Here is a 22,563-nt window from a genome sequence, read left to right as displayed (position 1 = left end):
AATTATTTTAATCATACACCTCATACAGTGCCTGTAAAGTCTTTACTGTTTCTTGAGACCTACTGGGTATGGACAGACAATCATTCATGCACCTACAGAAAAGATAAGTTCATTTGCTACACTTTCACTTATTTTTAAGAAAGGTGATACTGCCACCTTTCTTTTCTGTGAGGCTATGATCTGACTTTTAAACACTACATTTTTTTTTTTTACTCAGATAGGAGGTTATTGATGAAAAAAACCACAAGACCCATATGTGCATATGCATAAAAGGAGAAATTCATATTGGTACACTAATGGGCATAAGTGAAAGTTTGTCATTTCTCTCTGCACCTTTCTTTGTGGGTTTTTTTGCAGTGAACTTCACCTTCAGCAAGGAAAAGAATTACTGTAGAAATTTTTACCTGTGATCCAATCACGTTTGGAGAGGGTGCAGTAGACTGCTGCTGCTGTTGATGGTGGTGTTGCTGTAGCTGTTGTAGTGGTTGAGGCTGTGGTGTCTGTAGTTTGTTTTCTGACTGTGCCAAGGGCTGTATTTGAAACTTACTGTCTGGCTGTTCCTGCTTCACTATCAAATTCTTTCGAAGCTGTTCCACCACTCTTTTCTACCAGATAAACAAAAACATAAATGGAAATGATGACAGTTATTTAGCTGCATGTATTAGAGGAGATATTAACACCTAAAGTTACATTTATTTAATGCAAATAAAGAACTGCTCAGAAGCTTAGTGGGATTTCTCTTTTTGGAATTTTAAATATTTGTGTTATCTAATGGGCAGAGTGCCAAAATAGCCCACAGAGGAGTACTGCTGCCCAGCAGGGTGACATTGCTGTCCTTGCAGAAACCCACCATCCAAATTCAGCCTATTCACAAACCACTGCAAGACTTCATTAACATGTATTCACTTGAGACTTGTTAGCATTCAGATTCCAAAGTTTTTGACTCCTTCAAACATGCTCCATTCCTACACAGTGACGAAAAAGAACTTCAGGTTGAAGCCTCAGGGCTGACTTCAAGGCAATGGGGATGCCATTTTGTACCAGGCATCGAAACTGAGTGGAGAGACAGCCACTTTGAGTGCACAGTGGGGAATAGGAAGGGCATGGATGTGTGGTCATTCTGTTCAATATTATTGTCACCTGAAAGAAAATCAGATAGGGCTACCTACGTGGGAAGGAAACTGCACAGATTTATTTCTCCCAGCTTAAAAGCTTCCTACTACATTATAGCCTACATGAAAGTTTGAAATTATTTAAAAAAGAAGTTTCTTCTCCTGGTAGCCATTGTGTATCTTTAGATGGTAACTCAACAGATTTAAGAGCAGACCAGGTGACCTGCAGGATAAGATACCATGTCTCCACATGGGTAATAAGGGCTTACAATTTATGTTCATATTACACTTCAGTGTGGACAAGGGTGAAAACACCATGAGAGTTTTTCTACCTTTTGCGGGCATGATAGAAAACGGACATTTTTTCCTACACTCCAACCACCCCCAAATTAGGACAGCTTTAAAAAGATTTAGATATATACTTAAGCCCCCTCGATCAAGAGCATACGCATACTCCAAACAGTTATACAACAACGTTGGCTTCGGAAGAGGACAATGAAGTCAACAGACGTGGTAGGGGCTCAACTGAGAAAGCTCTAGGGGAAACAGAAATGGTCAGGAGACCTCTACCAGAGCCAGGCACTGACAGAGCGGGCTGCCCCAAGCAGTTCCACTTACACGTAATGGAAAAGAAAAAAAACATTCTGACAATATAAAATGTTTATATTTTTGTTTTGAAGCATCAGTATTAAGACACAGTACAAAACAGAGAGATGGAACAAAACCAAACCAAAACAAAAAAATCCAGCTATTTACAATGAACTGAAACAATTTTTCCCCTCAAATTTCTTTCACACAGGATTATGAAATTCTGAGCTAACAAAGTATCTGTTCTCTGCATAGTTCTTGTGGACATACTGTAGACATTTGATTCCGAGTATCTTGCTTATGATGAGTTAAAACTGTGCTGTGCCTCACACACTGAACGTGTACCTCTAGCCCAGAAGCAGATAACAAAAGATGCAGGGTCCCAAATTGGCAGATTTGAGAACTGGAACTTTAAAAAGCCAAATAAAACACACAAGTCAACCAAAAAGACACCCCTGTTTCATAAGGTTGAACACTGTGATCTCACATGACTGACCTTTTTGCAAAAGACTGAATTCAGCGACCCAGAGGTGTACAGAAGGAGGGCTGCCTGGCTTCTACAAACCCCCCAACCCTGGCTGGGGATGCACGCTCAGCTCCGACGACAAGAGAAACACAGGCCCAGCCTGACGGAAAATTCAGGAAGTTGGTATTGGACGGCAGTGTGAGGGAACTATTTTACACTGCATCCAGAAAAGTGCTAAAAGCTGCCAAAGCCTGAAAGCTGTAAATTGTTTGTTACCTTCTAGAACAAGGAAGAAATAATGGTAATAAGAATGTAGAAGGCATTTTTCTAATTCAGATATTTTACATAGTTTTAAATGGCCTGTGTCTATCAGCTCATTCATACCCGTAATAACTGAACAATCATTTAAAATTGCTTCCTGAAAAGATCAACCATGTTAACATGCAAACCAAAGTGCCGTGTCAGCAAGCAGATAGAAGAGCTGAAAAAACATTTCCAGAGAGTAACCCAAGGGGGAGGAGAGGAGAACGGAGCAAAGTAGGAGAGGAAATAATGCAACATGCCTATGGAATACCTGCCAAAAGCTGGACTGCACATACACTGCACAGGAGGCTAAAGAATTACTGTACCCGACATGAACAGGAAGGGAGTTTTTGTCTTCCACAGCTGCCTGTATGAAATTCAGTGATAATGGTGCTCCTCTACTGATTCCCTAACTGGAGGAAATCAGCAGGAGTGGCCCAAGAATTCATTTCCATCTTGTTCTTTATAATGGTAGGGAACATTAGTGAAAGGATTTTAAAAAAATAAAAAGAGATGGAGAGAGGAGAGGGAGAGGCAGGCTGGAGGACTCCTCTGCCATACTGCTACGGCAGGGCGAGAGCCAGCAAGGACGGGAGCAGGAGCGAGGTGAGTCACATCGCATTCACACGCCGCCTGTTCCACCCCCGGGCCCGACCCACGGCGTGCAGAGCTGGGGAAAAACAGGGCCGAAGCACAACTTTTAGTAGTGCCTTGCGCAAAAACTGAGGCTTAGCATATTTGGCACAAGATGGATAACATGAGTGGAAAAACGCTGTTGCTCTGGAAGTCTACGCTAGCCTGTTAGAGGCTGCTGAGAGCTGCCTGGCAGCAGCATATCCTGCCATCCATATCCATTATGCAGATACTAAATTGGAAGAAACATCTAATGCTTTTAAGATTCAGAGAGTAAAACTGAAGTTTGCAGTGCGTGCCAATTGCTTACTCAGTTTATTAAGCTGCTTCTACCAACTGTCAGTAATACCACACTGAAACTACAGAAATCATTTTACTATCTGCAAGACTGTTGGGATTATCTGTTTGCTAGTACTTATCAAGAAGGACTCTGAACAACATATTCCAAAATTACTTAGCTTAATTAGCAAAACCAGACGAGACTCTCAGGGTTGCACCTACACAGGAACTAAGAGCAGATCTACGCCAATTTTCAGCACTACCCTCTGCTGCGTCCTCCTCTGCACGGTCTCAATGCACGCTGTCGGTCTGACACCGCACAGCTCCTCGGCCCCCCCCCCCCCCCCCCCTCCGCGGCGCCCGGCGGCCCCCGCTGCTCTGCAGCCGCACAAGAGCCCCAGCACGTGTCTGTCTGCAGCAATGTTAGCAGAGCCTCGTTTTGTAGGGGATTAAACAGGAGGGCAGTATGAAAGAAACTCTTGTCTACTGTCAGACTTGATACTTCATTAAAACTGTATTTTGAAATTGTTCTTGAGTTATTTGACTGTTCTTAATCAATTTTGAAGGCGGTTTGTGCTGCAGAAAGTACAATCTGTATGACTGAAATTTGCCAAGGCTGGTATAAAGTCGTAGATACACGCCTTAGAGATCGAGTGCCAGCGAGACTGAGGTTATCTAAAAGTGCCACAGAACTCTTAAGAAATATTACTAATTCTTTAAATGTAATCGTTGCCATTTTTCCTTCCCACTCTTATTTAAGAATATTTAATTTCTTACTGACAAATTCAAAATTTTAAATTGAGATTAACTCAGTCATAAACACATCATCATAAACACAACATAATAGTTTTCTGAACGTCAGAAAGCTCTAACCCTCCCCATATTCCTAAAATAGTTCAGTTTCCTGCAACACTAAAAATGCATAAAAAGCATTTGTCTTTCAAGTTTACAGAATTTTCTTCCAAGCTGAATGCCAATACTCTCTTTACATCTAGAACATGAAAGAAATAAATAATCACATCCTTTCTTCCAAACTGTATTCTACCCAAAAAGTAACTGCTAGCCCTCTGCAATGGTTACTATCGGACTACTTCAAAACCCCTTTGTCGAACAGTGCCCTGTAAGCATACTACCTAATCTCATAGCTCTTGCTGTCTTGACATCTTCATTGCTGATCTCATCAAGAACCGTTCGCACCACTGAGTTCACAGAGCCCTAGACATCTTACATGACCCTTTCTTAAAGGTAATAATCGTAATCAATATTGTGACATTTAGCGATACCACCTTCTCATTCATGCCACAGGCCAGATCCTATAACACAGCATTAGGAGATTATTTTGGTTTGATTAAGCAGAAAATCTGCCTCTACGTCTTGTTGGCAATAGATCTGCACCAAAAGGTGTCTTCTCTCTGCTTATGTAAAAAACTATCATGAATATGTTGCTGTAAGATCAGGAAAGTCCTTGGAGCAAACTTAAAGCTTAGTAAGGTTTAAGTATAACATTATTAGCTAAGCATTATTTCCATCTTAATCAATCAATAACAAAGTAGTTCTCCGAGTACAGCAATTTTTTAAATACTAGATCCTTTGTTATATTTGGTGACACGTTTTCTTCTTCATCCAGGAAACACATTCAGAAAGGCATAAATATCTAAAGGAAGGTCTGTTTTTAAACTTCAAAAATCTCTAAAAATTAAAACATAAAAATCTTCTAAAAATGAGAGAAAAAAGTAAAGTACTAACTAGCCTTGCAATGCATACCTTTCATATCACAAAAACAAAGCTGATGTGGTTTGAATTGCTCAGCTGCCTGCTAGTGACCCGCTTTCCTGCTCCACCAATTCCAGGAACTCAGCTATTAGGGATCCTCTGCTACCCGTTCCCTCTAATGACCAAGAAGTGTTCTCTGGGATATAAAAGTTGCCAACTGCTGAGACTGAAATGGTAAGAGAAAGTACTGATTTCAAATAAGCTCCAACTTGGGAGTGGGGAGGATGGAGAGAATTTCACTGCTCTGCAATCTTCCTTTCCAGCCTCCCACCCCTCTCCTTGCCAGCCCCATCCCCTGTTGCTACCCAAAGAGAAGTGAAATACCTCTGCTTTTTGACAAAACAGAAAGATACCAAAACTTCATGGCAGAAAGAAGCTAAAAGATTTTGGAGCCCTGGCACAGTTAGTCTTTAACCTGCAAAGAGGGTGCATTTTGGGAGTGGAATTTGGGAGTGGAAAATTACAAGCAAGGAGAATAATTGTACACTCACTCATCTACTGCTTTAAGATAGTATCTAAAATTTAAAATAGTGAAATCCAATTATAGAAATTGATGACGCAGAATCTACACCAGTGAGGAAAAAAAACCTGTTGCACAAAACAACTAGAATTTAATTCCATTGAAAGACTGATCAAAGGACTATAGAAATATTTTCAGCTATTTCTGTGGTTATCCTGTATTTTTATGGAATTTTGCACTTCTGGCTGTGTTTCACTCATATCCAGATCTTTTTAATCAACAAAAAAATCTAAACCAACTACATTAGAAAGAATTTTATTCCAAGAAAAAAGCATGGTAGAATTTCCTACTTCTTAAAGATGATCAAACTGGCACCTATACCTTTCAGTCAGAAAGGACTCTCTTGGGGCAGGGGTTCTTGTGTGCTGAACGGGAACGGAGCAGTGGCACTGGGAGACCAGCTCCACCGCATACCTGAATGTCTTACTGGGCATGATTACTGAAATGTGCACTATTTCTTTTTATAGTTTAAAACCCTAATTTTTTTTTAAGTTTTTGTTAAATACACAGATATCTTAACCATATCCAGTCAATGGTTGCATTGCCAACACTCTAGTAACTGTCCCAAAGAGCATGCGCTGCCTTCATCCCACAGAAAACATGGCTAAAAGCTGCACAAAGATACAAGGACTTCTTCTGCACGTCTAAAAGGGGTTGTGGAGCATGTTAGGGGAACCGAAAGCTTCTCCTCCCTCTGCCATGATGGTCCTATGGGATAATCTGAGCAATACACTTATGATACCGATGGGCACTAGAGATGGACCAAGAAAGTAAGTTAATTTTGGTACGCCCTAAATTCCTGAGCCTGCTTTGCAGTCTTAATATCTTTAATACAATTACTGAATATGGCATAGGGTACCTTGTGTAAAATGGAATTTAAATAAATCTTCATTCTGTAAAAACCCACTTTGACATTTCGTCAGATAAACATTGTTATATAGCATTGGCATGATGTGAAAAGTATTTTTGTCATTAAAAATGCTGGTAAACTTATTACACTTCATTATATTTTAAACTATTTAAAATAATCACTACAGGTGTCATTCTTAAACAAATACACAGTTCACACATGAACATACATACTTTGAAAAAAATGTGGGATTTTTCCTTTGTGATAGAGAAACACTACTTGAAGTTGCTAGAAATCATTCAGAAATGAATGATGTGAGTTCTGAAAATGATGTTCATTCCTTCATTCTTAACAGGGGCGAATGCTTATCATTTTTATTTTATTTAAAAATATAGCTAGAATTATAAATAAAAATGACCAAAAACAGCTGCTGTGCCATTCTGCTTTATGTGACTTCCTGATTGCTTTATTTCCCGTACCGTGTCTTTTACCGTTTGCAGCACCACAAGACCAATTAATTTTTGGAAGGGAATGTTGTACTGTGAAATGCCTTATGCATCACTGTCTTCTCATTTTAGAATTTTTACTCTTGCACAAAGTAGGGAACAGAGACTGAACTAGTAGGAGCAGCACACATACAATGTTTTCCTCCAGCTTATGTATTAAATAAATGTAATATCTACCTTCTCACCCCAGTACTTACGTTAACGGAAAGAAACTTGCAAGAACAGCTACAATAATTAAACAATGAAGCAATTAATGAATGGAGAATTAAGTGTATGACAACAGGCAAAACAGAACAGGAAAAACAGTTAAGTGCAGTACTTTGAATGTAATTAAGGAGGAATGGAATGAAAGGAATGAAATTAATTTTTTTTTAATTTGACAAGGTTTGACGAGGTTTGGTTTGGTTTAGGTTTTTCCACTTCCCAGAAATACTTCCAAGCACAAATACAATGTGGGGATCACCTCAACATGAAAAGGCTGAAGAAATGAAAAAATTAAACTGCTGACTACCACGGAAAAGGCGCTTATTTCAATTTTATCTTGCCCATCTCCGTATTGTCCTACCCCCATTTGTCTGTTTCAGGGGAAAAAAAAAACTCCTTAGGGAAAAAAAATAGCCACTTAGATTGTGCAGAAATGAAACAAGGGTTCTTTTGTACTTCAACATAAAGTATGTTTCTATGATCTCTGACTGAACTTAGTTTTCCAGAAGTGTATAAGGTGGTCTTGTAAAATCTGTCATGGACTGAAGCTTGGGATATAAAATCTCAGCACAAAAAATACTGTGGATTATTATTCCTATGCAAGAGAACACACAGGAACAACCATCCCCATGGGAAAGCCATTCGTATCTATACACGAGAGCCAGTTGTCTAAGCTCAACACCTCTGCCAGGGAAGTCCTGCTGCTTCTCTTCTCTACCCTCTGATCTACCTCATAATGTGACATTCTTTAAACTGAATTTCTATGAATTAAGCAAGCCCAGTAGAGCAATTTAAATTTGTAAACTTACTTAATGTTTTACAAATGATCAACCTAAATAAAAGTCTACTTTCTAATCTGGTAACTCCTCATATTTTTGAATAACACAAGTGGAAAGGATAGTCATCAAGTAATTTTACAGCGTACTACTGCACAGTAACACAGTCCCTTGAATAAAAATGAATCAGCTTCGGCAGGATTCTTGTGCATCCTACAGCTATTCCGACGACTGAATCACACCTCCTCTCCTCCTCATGAAAGGAAACACACACAGTTCATGCTCATGCGCTTCACACATGATTCGAAGTATCAAGCAGGATGACTAGTTTTATTTCACCACAGAATGCAAACTTGTTCTTTTGTGAACAGAAAGATCTGGATGCTCAAACTATATTGTACAACCACCTGTTGATTACTCTGATGTTGTTAACAGCATCTAATATTTCATTTCCACAGTCGCTTTACAAACATCACAAACTAACAGCAGCAGGCAGGCTTTTTCCCTATGTCGTCAACCACATACTGTTTAGCGCCAATTCAATTAAAACCCATCACTAACAACATCACATCGCAATTCACTGTGGATCTCTACTTCACAGGCAGAATGAGTTATCAGAGCAAAAAGTCATCGTTTCACCTCACTGAAATGAGAGATTTTCTCTTCTTCCTAGTCACTTGAACAGTTTATCAAATGCAGATAGTCTGACCAGCTAAATATACCTGCTGTACTATTCTCTTTAGTTAACCAAGCACAATCAAAACAAAGAAAAATGCCTGCTTCACAGAGAAGACATCACATTAAATCACTGCAGAAGACCCAAATTGCTGTTCTTCAATTGTATCAAGGTTTGTGGATCAGTCAACAGTAACTGTCTGAAAAACAAAGCAATGGTTCTTCCTTAGCCTCCCGATTTAAATGGCATGGGGAGGGAGGACTTTGTCCCTGTGTTTATTTATCTCAGCGCAAAAAGCGCCTCGCTAAGTAAGGCTAAAACTACACAACAACTGAAGATTTGGTGAACTTCCACCTCTCTTAAAAACACCCAAGAACAGGCATTTTGCCAAAAGAATGGAAAGCTACCTTTTTCACGAGGGACGCAGAGCTACTGGAGACAGTTCAAAGGAAACCACAAACATAATCAAGGACCCAACAAACAATGCTGTGTAATGTGAGGCTTACTGGGGATCAGCATATCCAGTTTATTTCAGAGAAGCTTGAGAGGTGACTTCTCACCGGGTATAGATATTTATAGACGGAGAAGATATCTGATGATGGGAGGGGTTTTAGTTTCTCTGAGAAATGCAAAATGATGATTCTGTGGCTGCAAGTTGAAGGTAGACAAATTCAACCTTGAAATAAGATGCAGAAATGGTTAAATGGTGGAACAGCCTAATATGAGAGGTAATGGCCTACCATGGTTTGAAGTCTTTAGGACAAGGTTATAGAGCTTTCTAAAGGAAATGCTTAATCTATGTTTTGGACGAGATTGTACAGTACACGTGTGGGGGAGAGGGCCCTGGAACCTGGGAAGCCTCTGCTCATTCCTGTCCCTTACCAGGGACAGTGCAAATGCCAGCACTGTACCCAGCACGCTTCTCCAGCACTGAAACTCTGCATAAAGACAGTCTTACCCTTCAGAATATGAACATGTCCAGAGGCACAAACCACCAGATATACTCAATGTTGTTTTTTCACCTTCCTCTGAAACACAAGATATTGGCCACAGCTAGAGAAAAGAACCTAAGCGAAGCAAGCTTATCTTCTTCCTTTGATGCCTTTTATTGTATGCTTTCTTTACATATTTAGATTCTTATTGATTTTAGACTTGGAATGGGAAAAAATTTCCCCAGGTTAGACTTGCTGGGATGTTGGTTTTTTCCCTTCCACTGCAATGCAGGATGTGGACTGCCTGCTAGGATTAGCTGGGCAAATTTCCCCTAATCAACCTGCTGACATTGCAAGGGCCTTCAGAATAACTGGCAGCCAAATCCACCACCTGTTTTCTGGAACACAAAGATGTGAAAGACAAAAATGCAGTCTCCTGGTGACCAAACTGTCCTAGTCTCCCTGAAGGCAGCAGACGTCACACAGGAGTACCGGGGTAGAATATAATGGCCTCTAACATGCAGGAAGTTAAACTGGTTAATCTCCTTCTTCTTGGATTTGATGTGTGGTGTCTTCCCTCTACTTCCTAGATGCAGTTTCACAACTGAAGTTTATCAGTATTCTTTTAAAAGAAAAAAAAATCTGCATGCTAGATGAAAGACAAACCATTTTATGAACACGATGCTTTTCAACAGATGTACATAGTACCTAACTTAATTAACAGGATCAGGTATCTAATCTCAAATTACGTGTGTAATCTCAAATTTTGGTTAGTTCCTGGGAATGTAAACCCCAGTAGCTGTTCTTGCTCCCGTCAGAACTCTTCTCTATGAAAGCTTAATCCCTTACTATCAAAATGCCTTAGGAAGGTGTCATCACTTCATCCAGCAAGGTAACAGTAACACGATGCGCAGACACGAAGAAGCCACACATGGAACACAAAGAGCTTTCTGGCTTTGATGGACACCTTGCAGGAAAATGCATCTGAGACCTGTTATATCAATATGGACAATATCCAGCATGAAAAAAAGTACTAACAGAGACCACATAAGGGAATGTAAACATTCCTATCCCTAAGTTCATAATACTTCTTCACAGCGTGCTTGCTTGTTTGACAGTTATACTGTCATAATTTTAGACTGTTAAACCTCTGCTCTAGGGTTTATAAAAGATCAGAGCACTTGTCACTCTCAGCGCAGGTACAGTGAGATAGAGTGGTTGAGCAGTTCATTTTTCTTTCTAATTACACTCTATTAACCTTCCACATGAGAGCTCCCCTGTGCTTTCATACCAGCAGCACCAACTGGCTGCGTTTGATAAGGCTCAGCAGAGTCTGCAAGACCAGCACGTGTAACTAAAGGAACACTTCAGCACTGCAGACTTAGCAGAAGCTGGGCTGAAGCTCTGTTACTGAGCGGCAGTCACATTCAGCTAAATTATACACAGATGGACACCAGCCTCACCCCACCCACTTCCCTCACAACTTTACTCCTTGAACTTCATAGACACATGATCTAGCATTTGAAAGCCAAATGAAGAACTAGGGAATTATTCGCTATAGGGAACTGAATAGTTACCATGCTTTCACCTCACTGCAGAGACCTGCCAAGAGAAATGCATTTAGAGCATTAAAGCATGCAGGGCAATAGAAAAGAAGTTGTCGTTACATTATAATTAGATCATGTTAGCGTATGCAACCAGAGTACAGAGAAGGAAAATTACTTTTGAAATTTAAATCTTTTTTTAATGCACTTTCAGTATCTGGGGTTGTTTGTTGTATGTTCTGAAGACCACACTGTTAACAAACAGCATTATATTTATCTATAACCTTCTCAACGGTGACCACATAAATGATAGGCTTTTCTAAAAAGAGAGACTTCTTCGATTAATAATGTATTCTATGGGAGTTTTAAACTCAGTGCCAGGAAAGCTATTTTCCATGTGCATGAAGGTAGATTAGCATTTGTGTATACTGAGCAACAGCGTCAGCACATGCTTACACAGATAAAAGGGAAACAAATTTGGAAGGAGGGATTGTAAACAATTTGGAACAGATTCCAAATTATTTAAAAAAATAAATGAAACACTACAAAATCTGCACTTTCAAATGACATTTTATACTATCCGTCGGAATTTTTAACTGTTTCAAATGACTTCACAACATAAAGTTGTATACGGAACTGACCTATATGAGTGAGTGATGGTGATATTCTTTTCGCTATTACCTCCATTATCCTTTCCCATCCCTCTCCTGTTGTTTAACATATTGCGATACTCAACATCTGCATGCATCTCCATAAATAAATATAACTTACTTCTCTTCTACGCTAAGTTTCCCAACCTCCAGCTAATATTTTGAAATGATCTGCTGTTTTCTAAGTCTTGGTAACTTTGAAGTGCCTGAAACAAAATCTCTGTGCTACAAGCCAAGCTATGAATCCAGCACTGTCCTTGTTCAGAATGGTACAGGAATTTTATTTCAGAGTTCCGGTGAATGTTGTCAAAGATCCCCTCCACTACAAAGGAAACGGAGGTGGCCATTGTCTTCTAACAGAAAGGTAAACACTGCTACTGAACCCACCTAAAGTACCCTGAAGAGACTTGGTTTTCAGAGCGATCATTAAAGGCTCTTAACACATGACCCACTTTCTTTGTCTAAGTAATTTTCTAATAGATTTTGAACCTCCTTTCCCAAATTTTCTTAAATTTAATCTAAAGATGCCAATTTGGTCTTTAATGCAATTTAACTTGTGCCACCTAAGCCTATAATATATATGACATAAATTCAGAATTCGTGGATGTGACCAAACATGGTGACTCCAAAACTGTCAAGCTGCTGAGGTTGCCTCAGGAAAGCTGAATAGTCAGAGGACAGTTAGTTCTTCCCTCTAAGACAGGCTTGCTCAAAGTGCAAACACAAGTACCTTTGTAACAGTCATTTCTTGGATGAACAATGAACACTGTTGCTGGGATGCATTTGATATCAACTAAGATGCAAGATGAATTCTGTCAGATATAATTTCTCTACTAAAGATGATGTTCACTCTCAAACCTAATAAATTTGAAACATACACAATTAGGACATTGAATAAAATTATTGAAAGCATCCATATCTCTTGTTTTGTAAAAATGTATCTATAATGCTTCAATACTGTAACACAATGAAATCTTGTTTGAGCTGGGATTAAAATTTGCCAGGACAGTCAAGATAGCACTGTGAAGGAAGGCAGAACCACATTTTTGTGCCACACTTAGCTCTTACTTCTGTAAAAAAGAATTTTGAATTTATGTACAAACGAATTGTACTTAATGCCTCTATAACTTGCTCTCTCATCTTTTTTGGAGTACATACTAGAATCATGACTGAAAGCTCCAAAATTCCTGGCTATAAGCATTGAGTGTGGAAACTGCTTTCAGAATAAAGCATTGCAGAAGTGCTTCCACTTCCTTGAGCAGTCCCATCGCTGCTAACACCATTTGGAATACTGTTTTCCGACAAGTGGGCCAAGCTCACCTCTGAAGAATGCAACGCTGCAGTTGATGGGACCTTTTTTAACTCGTCACCTGAGCAATGTGCCTCTTCAGAACTTTTTGGTAACGTTTGTTATTTTCCCAACACCTCTTAGAAAATATTTCAGAAGGAAATATTTTGCTCTACACTTGCTCATCATTCTCTTTTTACAGAAGACCTGTCAAAAATAATGCAAGTACTTTCCTTTTTTATTATGTCAATAAAGAAGATCTCTTGAGGGTTTTGGGGTGCCATGAGGTGGGTGAACAGATCTTTTAACCTATCACATACAGAAATATACAGTCTGGTGAAGGACTCCTGGAACAGAATTGCTGAGGCTTTTTATACTGCTGTTGTAATAATCCTAACAGACTGAGGGACTGTTGATATCACTAATACAAATGTGAGAACCCCATTTTAAATGGTGGGAAAAGAATCCTAGTGCAACTGGCTAAAACTCTCTGTATTTTGGTTTTTTGGGGGGAGTATTGTTGTTAAAAATATTTTGTTAAAACTTTTAAAGACAGACTGTAAATGCTACAGATGTAAAATGAACTCTGAAGAAGCCTTTGATTAATTTCTATAATTCTCCAAGGAGTTCTCTGTCAAAGAGAGGTAAGAAATAGAACATAAGCTCTTTTGTAATTCCTCTTTATGCAATACTAAACATATATAATAAGTGTGTTTTTAGGGGAGACCAAGATTTCTTCTTTGCCTCTGCAGGCCCATATTAGATTTAAAAGGCAAATTAACTTTTTTTTTTAAAAAGGATTAAACAAAAACTACCGTATGTTTTCATCACATAACAAAGTGCAAGTTCTTTTTTGAGACCATATGCTTGACTTGCTACCTATTGCAGGCAACATGCAATATATTGCTGGATGAACACATTTCATGCTACAAACTGGTCTGACCAGCTAAACCTGCACTCAGAGGTATCAGACAGTCTTAGTGAAACTCGGAAGTATTATTTCATTGGCCCTCACTCAGCATTTCTTGCGTGACAATTCAGCTGTGAATATGTTATTAGCTCAGAATGCACGGACTTCTAAAAACAGTATCAGCAGGTCTCTCTCAGGTATCTCTAAAGACACCTATCACACCTGTCTCTAAGAGCTGTAAATCACAAAACAGTAGTTTTCCTCCCCGTGGTTTCGCACTGATGGATTTTTTTTTTTTTTAAAGGAAACACATGTTGCGCTGTTGAGAAAGGCTGAAAGATTACAGAAACCTAGCAACTGAAACATAGGCTATTACAGCAAGCCATCTTGCTTTGTGTCCTCAGGTCTGGTAACTTTACTCATACTGGGATCTCAAGCTCTATATTAACCTAGAGAACTACCTTAAAGCTGCACTGTCTTTGCAACCAGAGCCTAATTAAAGTTTTATACACATAATGTTTACCCTTTTAAATTCCAGTCTGTAAAAATAAGCCCTCACATAACCCCCTTTCTCAGATAACCTCCACAAAATGCGAAGCAGAAGGGGAGCATCAACATTAGGGAGCCGGTTCTGTGGGCTCTGAGGTACGGGGGCCATTAGTGGAAAGAAGCAGCTGAGGTAACATTTTCCCTCATATTGCCTCTGAATAAACCAAACTGACGCTGAAATGCAGGGGTGCTTTGGGGAAAAAAGCTTCAGGGTTTCTTTCTGTTTTCTAAAAAATGTGACAGGGCACATACTCAAGAAAATAGGGCATATTTAGTTGTTCATTTTGATAGAAGTATCCTCTATTGTATTTCATCTGGAGTTGGGGTAGGATGTAAGCAGAAGAAAGAGGCTTTTAAAAGATCTATACTACACACCCACAAACTTATATCAGTAAATGCATGCAAGGGCATGTAAGTAACTAGTGATCTAACTTAACTTTAAAAAAAGAAACTCCATGACCAAAGGCTAAGAAAATATTAACCAATTGTAATAAAAATGTCAGTGTGATAGGTGTTGCAGAAATAAAAAAAAACCCCAACATGTAAAGATTTTAATGTGCAAACAAATACTTGACTTCGCACTGTATAGGCAGTATTCATTACAAGCAGAGTAGGATTTTCATGGTAATTGTTTGGAGGATCATATAAATATGTTCGTATCAAAAACACACTTAATCCAAAACACGTTTGTCAGTCTGCATAGGAAGACAGTCAAGCTGTCATTGATTGCAAGGAAGCTCAGAAGAAAACAAAAAACAAGCTCCAAAAAAAATTATCAGGAAACACAGAAAGGAGTAAGCAGAAACAGGTTCACACAAGCAAAGGGCACTCACAGACAATGTAAAGCTGAACCTAAAAGTAGTGAAGTCTGACAAGCAAAAATTAGTCCTTTCTCGCTGGCAGGCAAGGCTTGCAGGAGAAAGTATTCTATTTTACCAGATTGACTTGGAAAAAAGGGCACACTTCCAGTCACACAATCCCCTTTTAAAGTCCCTTCTCACTGACACGTCAGGCCTATGCCCAGCGGGATGTCCGAGGTGAGACAAGTAGTGCAGGGCATACTTTGAGATTTTTTTCAAGGTATTAGAAATAACAATCTCACTGAAGAAAGGAAGTCCACACTTCATATACACATATGCAAAAACTGACCAGTAAACCATGCTCAATTTAATCCCACAGACCCACATTCTTAATTGTTTTTCCTCTTTTGTTTCCCCGCTGGTAGGTTGCACAATTAGCTTGTACGCTCTGCAGGCCAAAAACCTAGTCTGCAAAAACCTTTTGAAATATTTAACACATACTAGTGCTATGCAAATAGTAATAATAATTCAGTGGCCTCTTCCTGCTCTGCATTTCGAATGTATTTATTATGAGCTAGACAAATAATGCAGGATTGTAGCATTCTGCCTCCACATTCCTCGTCTTCCTCTTCCAGTTTACCAGAGCAATGACGAAAGAGGAGTTTTTGCTCCAAGCCTTTAACACTTTCAGCACAGATTCTCACACTGCGTAGCTCTCCAAACTGGACGATCCATCTTTTGCACAGGGCCAGAAAATGATTTCCTTAATTAATTTGAAGAAGATCAGAAGCCTGCCCAGTGACCCACATTGCTCGAGAAACCGCACCAGCAGCGGAGGCTATAGAGGCAGCTGCTTTTAGGCCAGCAACAGCATGCTCAGCATGAACAGACTGTACTAAGATTTTTCTCCCACACACAAAACCAAACTGTTCCTGTGCCCCCTTTGTGCTGATGGAGCCTGTTTCTCAGTTGATGAGCAAGTCGCTATTTAGAAAATAATTTCTCAACCTATTTTGGAAATCCACAATCACGTACAATTGGCTGCGCTGGTTAGTATTCAGCGGTGATTTCAAAGGTTCTTTGTCCTGGGGAGGAGATACGACCATTCACCAACACGCCGGCAGAACTGCTGAGTACACAGCTGGAGTGTACGTGGGGGAAGGGAAACGGTGTATGATTTTGCAATTATATCTGTTAAATCCATACAGTTTTGAAGAATGATCACTTGGCATTTCTACTATTTTGCAAGTGAAAACTTTTAACACATTTGCCAGAATTATTTGGCTGTTTTTTCTTGTAAGATGATAGAGGATCAGTGCAGAGAAACGTTAAGCCACATGTACGTGCTACATAACTGGTTCTTTCAGCCCCTTGCAGCACAAATGATTTGCAGTAACATGCTCCTCACCTCCTTACTAGTTAGCAGCCCAATCCAAGACAAATACATCAAGAAAAGATAGAGAGGAAAAAGCTGTGGACAAGACTAACCACACAAGCTTGGCTTTTTTATGATGCTCACATTTTTTCTATTACCCAGCTGCCAGATATTCAAGAGAAAACAGGGTGTACTATAACAACTGCTACAACAGGCCACAAGAGCATAAAACCAGTAAGAAACCTTTCTGTTTGGCTCTTCACAGGGCTCTCACTTGTACTAGAAAAACGTCACTTTGATGCCCTGTGTGCGTTCCATTTCCAACAACAAGGAGGAGGATGGAGGTCTCCGGTTTCTATGGCAACCCAGATGGGCCACAATAACAGATACTTACAAATGTTCAACTGCGGGGATGCCAGATCAAATTAAGCGAGAGTTTACACTACTTCATAGAAACTAAAATGAAAGAAAAAACCCAAACAAAACATGAATGTCAAAGGAAGGATGACATTTCTTCAGCACATTCCAAAAGATTTCTGAAAGTAGATGATAAAGAAAGGAGGGATTTGTCTCTACAAAAATAAATAATAATGTCAACACAAACAAACCGAAACCCTCATTTACATGAGTAAATGTTTTCATTAAAACTAGACTACTGGAAAATTACCATCAGACATTAAAAGCAAAAAACAGGTCCCAAAAATAACATGATTTTATAATTTACTTAACTCATTATAAACTGGCAAATTTGTCATCCCACTGTTTTGTACGGCTTGTTTAACGCCATGAGTTATAATTTGCAATATGGTTTGTTTTTCTTTTATTTACCCCTGATCTGGTCTTCTATGCCATTTTGCAAAAGACACTCAGATGTAGAAAATACTTCGTATCCTACCTGAAGAAGTGAAATTAGTAATAGTGAGATATTTTAGTAACACTAACAAAACTGCAAAAACATTTAATGTGAGTTCTTAGTAACTGAACTGGTCAGTTGTTAAAAAGGTGGGGTGAGCTTACTTCTCAAAGGCATTGACTCAATGTGCTGGGAAGGCAGGTAACTGTAACAGGCAAGCCAGTTCAGGCAACGTGAGTAAAACGCCTTCTGAAGAAACACCTGTAAAAGCTTTTTGTAAGCTTTTCAGATGTGACACACATAGATGTGGTTCCCAAAACAAATGAAGTTAAAGAATTTCTTAATTAATGTGTATTTGAAGGCACACTATTTTGAAAACGTGTTTTTTAAATCTTCTGATACAAGCTGGTATTGTCTTTCTTTTTAGTCACTGTCCTATTTCAAGTTACTCTATTTCTTTCAACTTAATCACAAGGTAGTTAATAGCCTTCATTAAATATGTGATAGCCGGCAAGGCTTACAGTAAGATAGATAACTGTGGACTTTTAGAGGCTTATGTTCTTTGGGGAGAGGAGAGGCAGAAGAGGAGATAAAGGCTTAACAGCTGTGCCTAGTTAAAATAATCTAAAATTAGAGGGAATGTAACATTTAAAATTGGAACAGAAAGCCTTAAAATCTGGGTCTGCGCAGATATCTTTAAACACTTTATTAAAAACTGCAGACACTCACTCTTCATAAATCATTCCCCTTTGCAGCACCGCTAACCAGTACTATTTACACAAGGACTCGTCAGCCTGGCTTGGAAGTGCCACCTCATCACCCAGGAGCACCCGGCACTGCCAGCTGAGAACCACCACCCCTTGCACTGATTGGCTATGCCTCCTGCTGGTGCCTGAGCCTCTCCCCCTATTTAACGTATGAGCTAGGACCTGGGGACTGCAGATTTAGAGAAGGTGCCCAGGGTGGCACTGAGACACCCAGGTTAACACCTCCTGCCTGTCACCCACTCCCCAGCACTCCTCTTCCTTCCTCTTTCACTCCAAGCCCTCCCATTCAAAGCCATCTCCCTTGCGAACATCACAGCCCGACGCTGCGAGGGCTCTCGCCGTTGCTGACAGGAGCACGGCTGGCACGTGGCATGGCAGGCCGAGGTTGAACAAAAGCAGCCTGCTCTGCCACGTTCCCTCGCCCCGTGCAACGGGGAGCAGAGCTGGGGAGACACACTGCAGTGATGGTATCAGCACCTCAGGCAGAGTGCTCCGGGGATTTGCAAGGAGCTCCTGCATAATGACCAGAGTGCCTCAGTACTGAGGGTTGAAGAGCTGAGGGCTGAAATCACACATCTGTAATAAAAATTAAAATACCTGATGACTCTGCTCATCTAGTGGGAATTAACTGGAAGTGACGAATTAGGATGGAGAAGTGTGACTAAGGACACAGCTGGGCATGATTAGCTTTAAATTTGGACTACACTGCTTAAACTTCGGCTATACAGCTGGGGCTGTGCAGTCACATCATATAACTGCTACCTGTGTTTCGCATATAAAGCGGAAGACAAGGAACAGCTCAATGAAAAAGAGACCTTGTAAAGTGCTAATGCTTACTAGAATTGTAACAGTTTAATGGGAAGCACAGAATGGATTGGAAATAACAGCAGGAAGGAGCTGTAAGTTGCAAGGGATGGTAGTGTGGCAATGGAGAAGCTGCTTGACGTCACATGGTTAAAGTTACTCTAATCATAATTTGGTGTAAATAGAGACTGGGACAAATAACCATGCCAGTGGGTTCCTCTCACAGACCCTATTGCCAATCGCATACCCCAGACATTTTAAAGCATAAACTTCCACTCTGCAGTGATATGGCACAGAAGAAAGTTGTACTTGCAAATTGCACAGAATCCGCTATTCCACCAGGCCGTTCAACTATCAATTTCACACAAGCACAACAGCATAACTGATTACTGACTCCTATAAGGAATTCTTTCTTAACAAAAAAAAACCCCAACAAAACCAAACATGGACAAACACCAAAGTTTTAAGGAAATTCAGCAACAAAAATCTTTATTAACAAGGAGTTATAGCTAACTGGTGCTCTTGCCGACTATCAAACTCAGTGAAACCCAAGTATCTGAAACTAAGAAAGTGTTCAGGGTACACATCCACGCATATTAATTTTGTCCGCTTGGGATCCTCATGCTCTGGATATCATCAACAATAAATGCACGGTACTTTTTTTTTTCAGAAGTAGCAGGGAATGTATTTGCAGTCTTCCAGTACCTTAGCTGACCACAGAACAGATATTTTCAGAAAAGCCATCTACACTGCGTACCTAGGATGGTATTCAACTCTTCTAGTACTGTAATTAAAAAATAAATCACCCTTTGCCTCCACGTATAGCCAACAGAAACAGACAGATGGATGGTTGAATAAATAATGCTCGGCATGTGCCCTGTCTTCACAAATTCCAGACAGTTTAGACTACTTTTTACACAGCTGAAATTAGAAACCTTGAGCCAACTCCTTAGACAGAACAACTCTTCCTCAACTCCCCAGACCCCTCTTTTACAGCACCATTACTTGTATGCATATACTGCTGTTCGATACTATAACTTCATCTGTCCATCATTAAAAACAGCACCACACTCATCCTCCACTTTGTTGTTGACAGCAGCAATCACTTACAGATGCATATCCTGATGCTAACACAGGCAATACAATGCAGCACCTCTCCCTTGCTGACATTCACTCTGCTTCACAAATACCACCCACCTCTTCCTTTCTGATTTGACAGTTTTCAATTAAAACTCTGAGTGACTGTTCTCAGTGTATTCGTATCTTGAAATATGCTTTTTCCATTTTGCAACTATAAAAGGCTTGCATTCCTGATTGGGCATCATTTCTTTGAATCAAAGATATTACCACTTCCTACAAACTTTGCCACAGTGAAATGATTCACAGCAGATCTCCCTGGGTATATATGCATCTTGCTTGCTTGGTTATGAACACAATGGAGAAACAAAGGGGTTATTTCATAAAGCTTCTAGGAAATCCCCTTAAAACAGCTCTGCCATATGATCCAGCTAAATATTTTTATCTTTGAATACTGTTTTGACTGACTTCAGGTTAATATTAAAGTATTTGCAAATAATTCCTACAGACTAGCTCCAGCATCAAAGGAGCCTGAACACTGAGTTTTGCTGAATGTAACTTTCTGCAAGGGCCCAAGATACTATTGGGAAACCTGTGCTAAAATTTCTAACACTGTTCATATTTTCAATATATGTATCGTAACATATTGAGTGTCAGCCAGAATTGACACACGGGGGGTGGGGTGGTGTCAAAAAAGTAGAAAATCTCTTCTGGATTATTAAAGCCCATGAGACTAGAGAACTACCAAGGATCACTAGACTTACAGCTTGTCCATCATCCTGGTTTTATGACTATACTGAAACACAGAAAATCACCTGCACAAGAAACTAAAGCAGCATGCTTTTTTAGTAGCTGGTAAATGATAATTTTAGAACTGAACCAGTATTAACAGTCTTGAAGGTGCACAAACAACGAAGTAAATAGAAAACCTCTGTTAAATTCACATCCAATAAAAATACATGAAATCTATTAAAGTTTGCTGAACAGAATAGGATGAAGCAGATGAAAAGCAGGGAACTTACCCGCTTCTAACAGGCTTTTTACAAACAGATTAAAACCAAAATATATTAAGATTTATAAACCCAAAAGTAGTTAAAAGTAAGCTTTTTCATGCCCAAACATTTAAGTGGTTGCATCTGTAAAATGCATCCTTCTTTTGGACTTGACATTTTTCAGAGGTGTCAAATCGATGTTCATGTTTTCAGTTATGTGAAGTCTTAACAACATTGATACCAAATTGATGTTCTTGTTTTCAGTTATGCAAAGTCTTGACAACATTGAGTGAATAAGTATTGTTGTAAGACAGCTAAATACTTTTGCTGCTGTACTTTGTTCAAAACCCAATCACAGTACCAAACACTTCTGCCTATTGTTTTCTGCTTTTGTATTTTTTTTTCCCAGATCTACTCAATTATACTATGTATGTGCACACAGGAAAAACATATGTTCTCAAAAACTTTCCCCCACAAATGTTTCTGTATTAATTTTCAATTAATTAGGGTCGGAATGGTCTCTAAAAGTAAGAAAGCCGAACGCTAACAATCTGTCAGTGTAAAACAAGCACTAAAGATAAGCTCAGGCTGTTCAAAGTACTGGCTGTTCCATGCATCTGGAAGAATTTGCACTCATCAACTGTATTTGCACGATCAGACTAAAAGTTACTTTAACAGAACATGGAAGTTGTTTTAGTAGCAGGAACCTTGACATCCTCAAGAACTGGTCTTCCAAGAAATGACGTACTTAATGCACATAAATGGGTATTTCACATTAACACACACACCCCCAAACCCAAAAACTTGCACAAGGTTTTGCATTCTTTAAAATGAGCTGAAACTGCTACAAAACAAAACGAAACACCCCAAAGCAAATTTCTCTCTCACACACAGAATTAAAAATAATGGACAGTGCAAAAAACCCCCATCAAATAAATAAGAAGCATCTCCTCCACTTCAGTTTTCTAGTGGCCAAACCACCAAAATGGCTAACGAATCATTTAGTTGTTAATTCAGTTATTACAAAACTTTCTTTTTCCTGGAAGACACTGAGCAAATTCCTGTTTCAACAGCGAACGGCTACATTCTACCTTCACTTTCTAAAATTGTAACAAATCAGAGGAACCAGAAGCTTAGCGATTACAGAAATCATTAAAAAATACTAACGCTGTCGTAAGTGTTTACGCACAGTAGAAGTACGTACGGTGTGTACCACCAGGCTATTCTCATTCGTGCGTTACAGGACGCGGAGGATGGAGAAATCCACCTTTTTCTCCCAGAGGCAGGGGCCGCGCCCGCCCCACGCCGGCCCGCCCGAGGGTTCGGTGTCTCCCCG

At 39.6% G+C, this 22,563-nt stretch overlaps 1 protein-coding gene across 1 annotated transcript in view; it reads right to left on the bottom strand.

Moving 5' to 3' along the window:
• Window positions 1-22,563, bottom strand: part of PHF21A (PHD finger protein 21A) — a 130,409-nt gene that overhangs the window by 27,448 nt on the left and 80,398 nt on the right. Inside the window, exon 6 of the mRNA XM_009277530.1 lies at window positions 405-605. Coding sequence (XP_009275805.1) covers window positions 405-605 — 201 coding nt within the window. The remainder of the gene's footprint in view (window positions 1-404; window positions 606-22,563) is intronic.

This window comes from Aptenodytes forsteri, unplaced genomic scaffold (genome assembly GCF_000699145.1).
Source record: "Aptenodytes forsteri isolate BGI_AS27 unplaced genomic scaffold, ASM69914v1 Scaffold146, whole genome shotgun sequence".
NCBI lineage: Eukaryota > Metazoa > Chordata > Aves > Sphenisciformes > Spheniscidae > Aptenodytes > Aptenodytes forsteri.
This window is presented reverse-complemented; position numbering and strand designations above follow the sequence as displayed.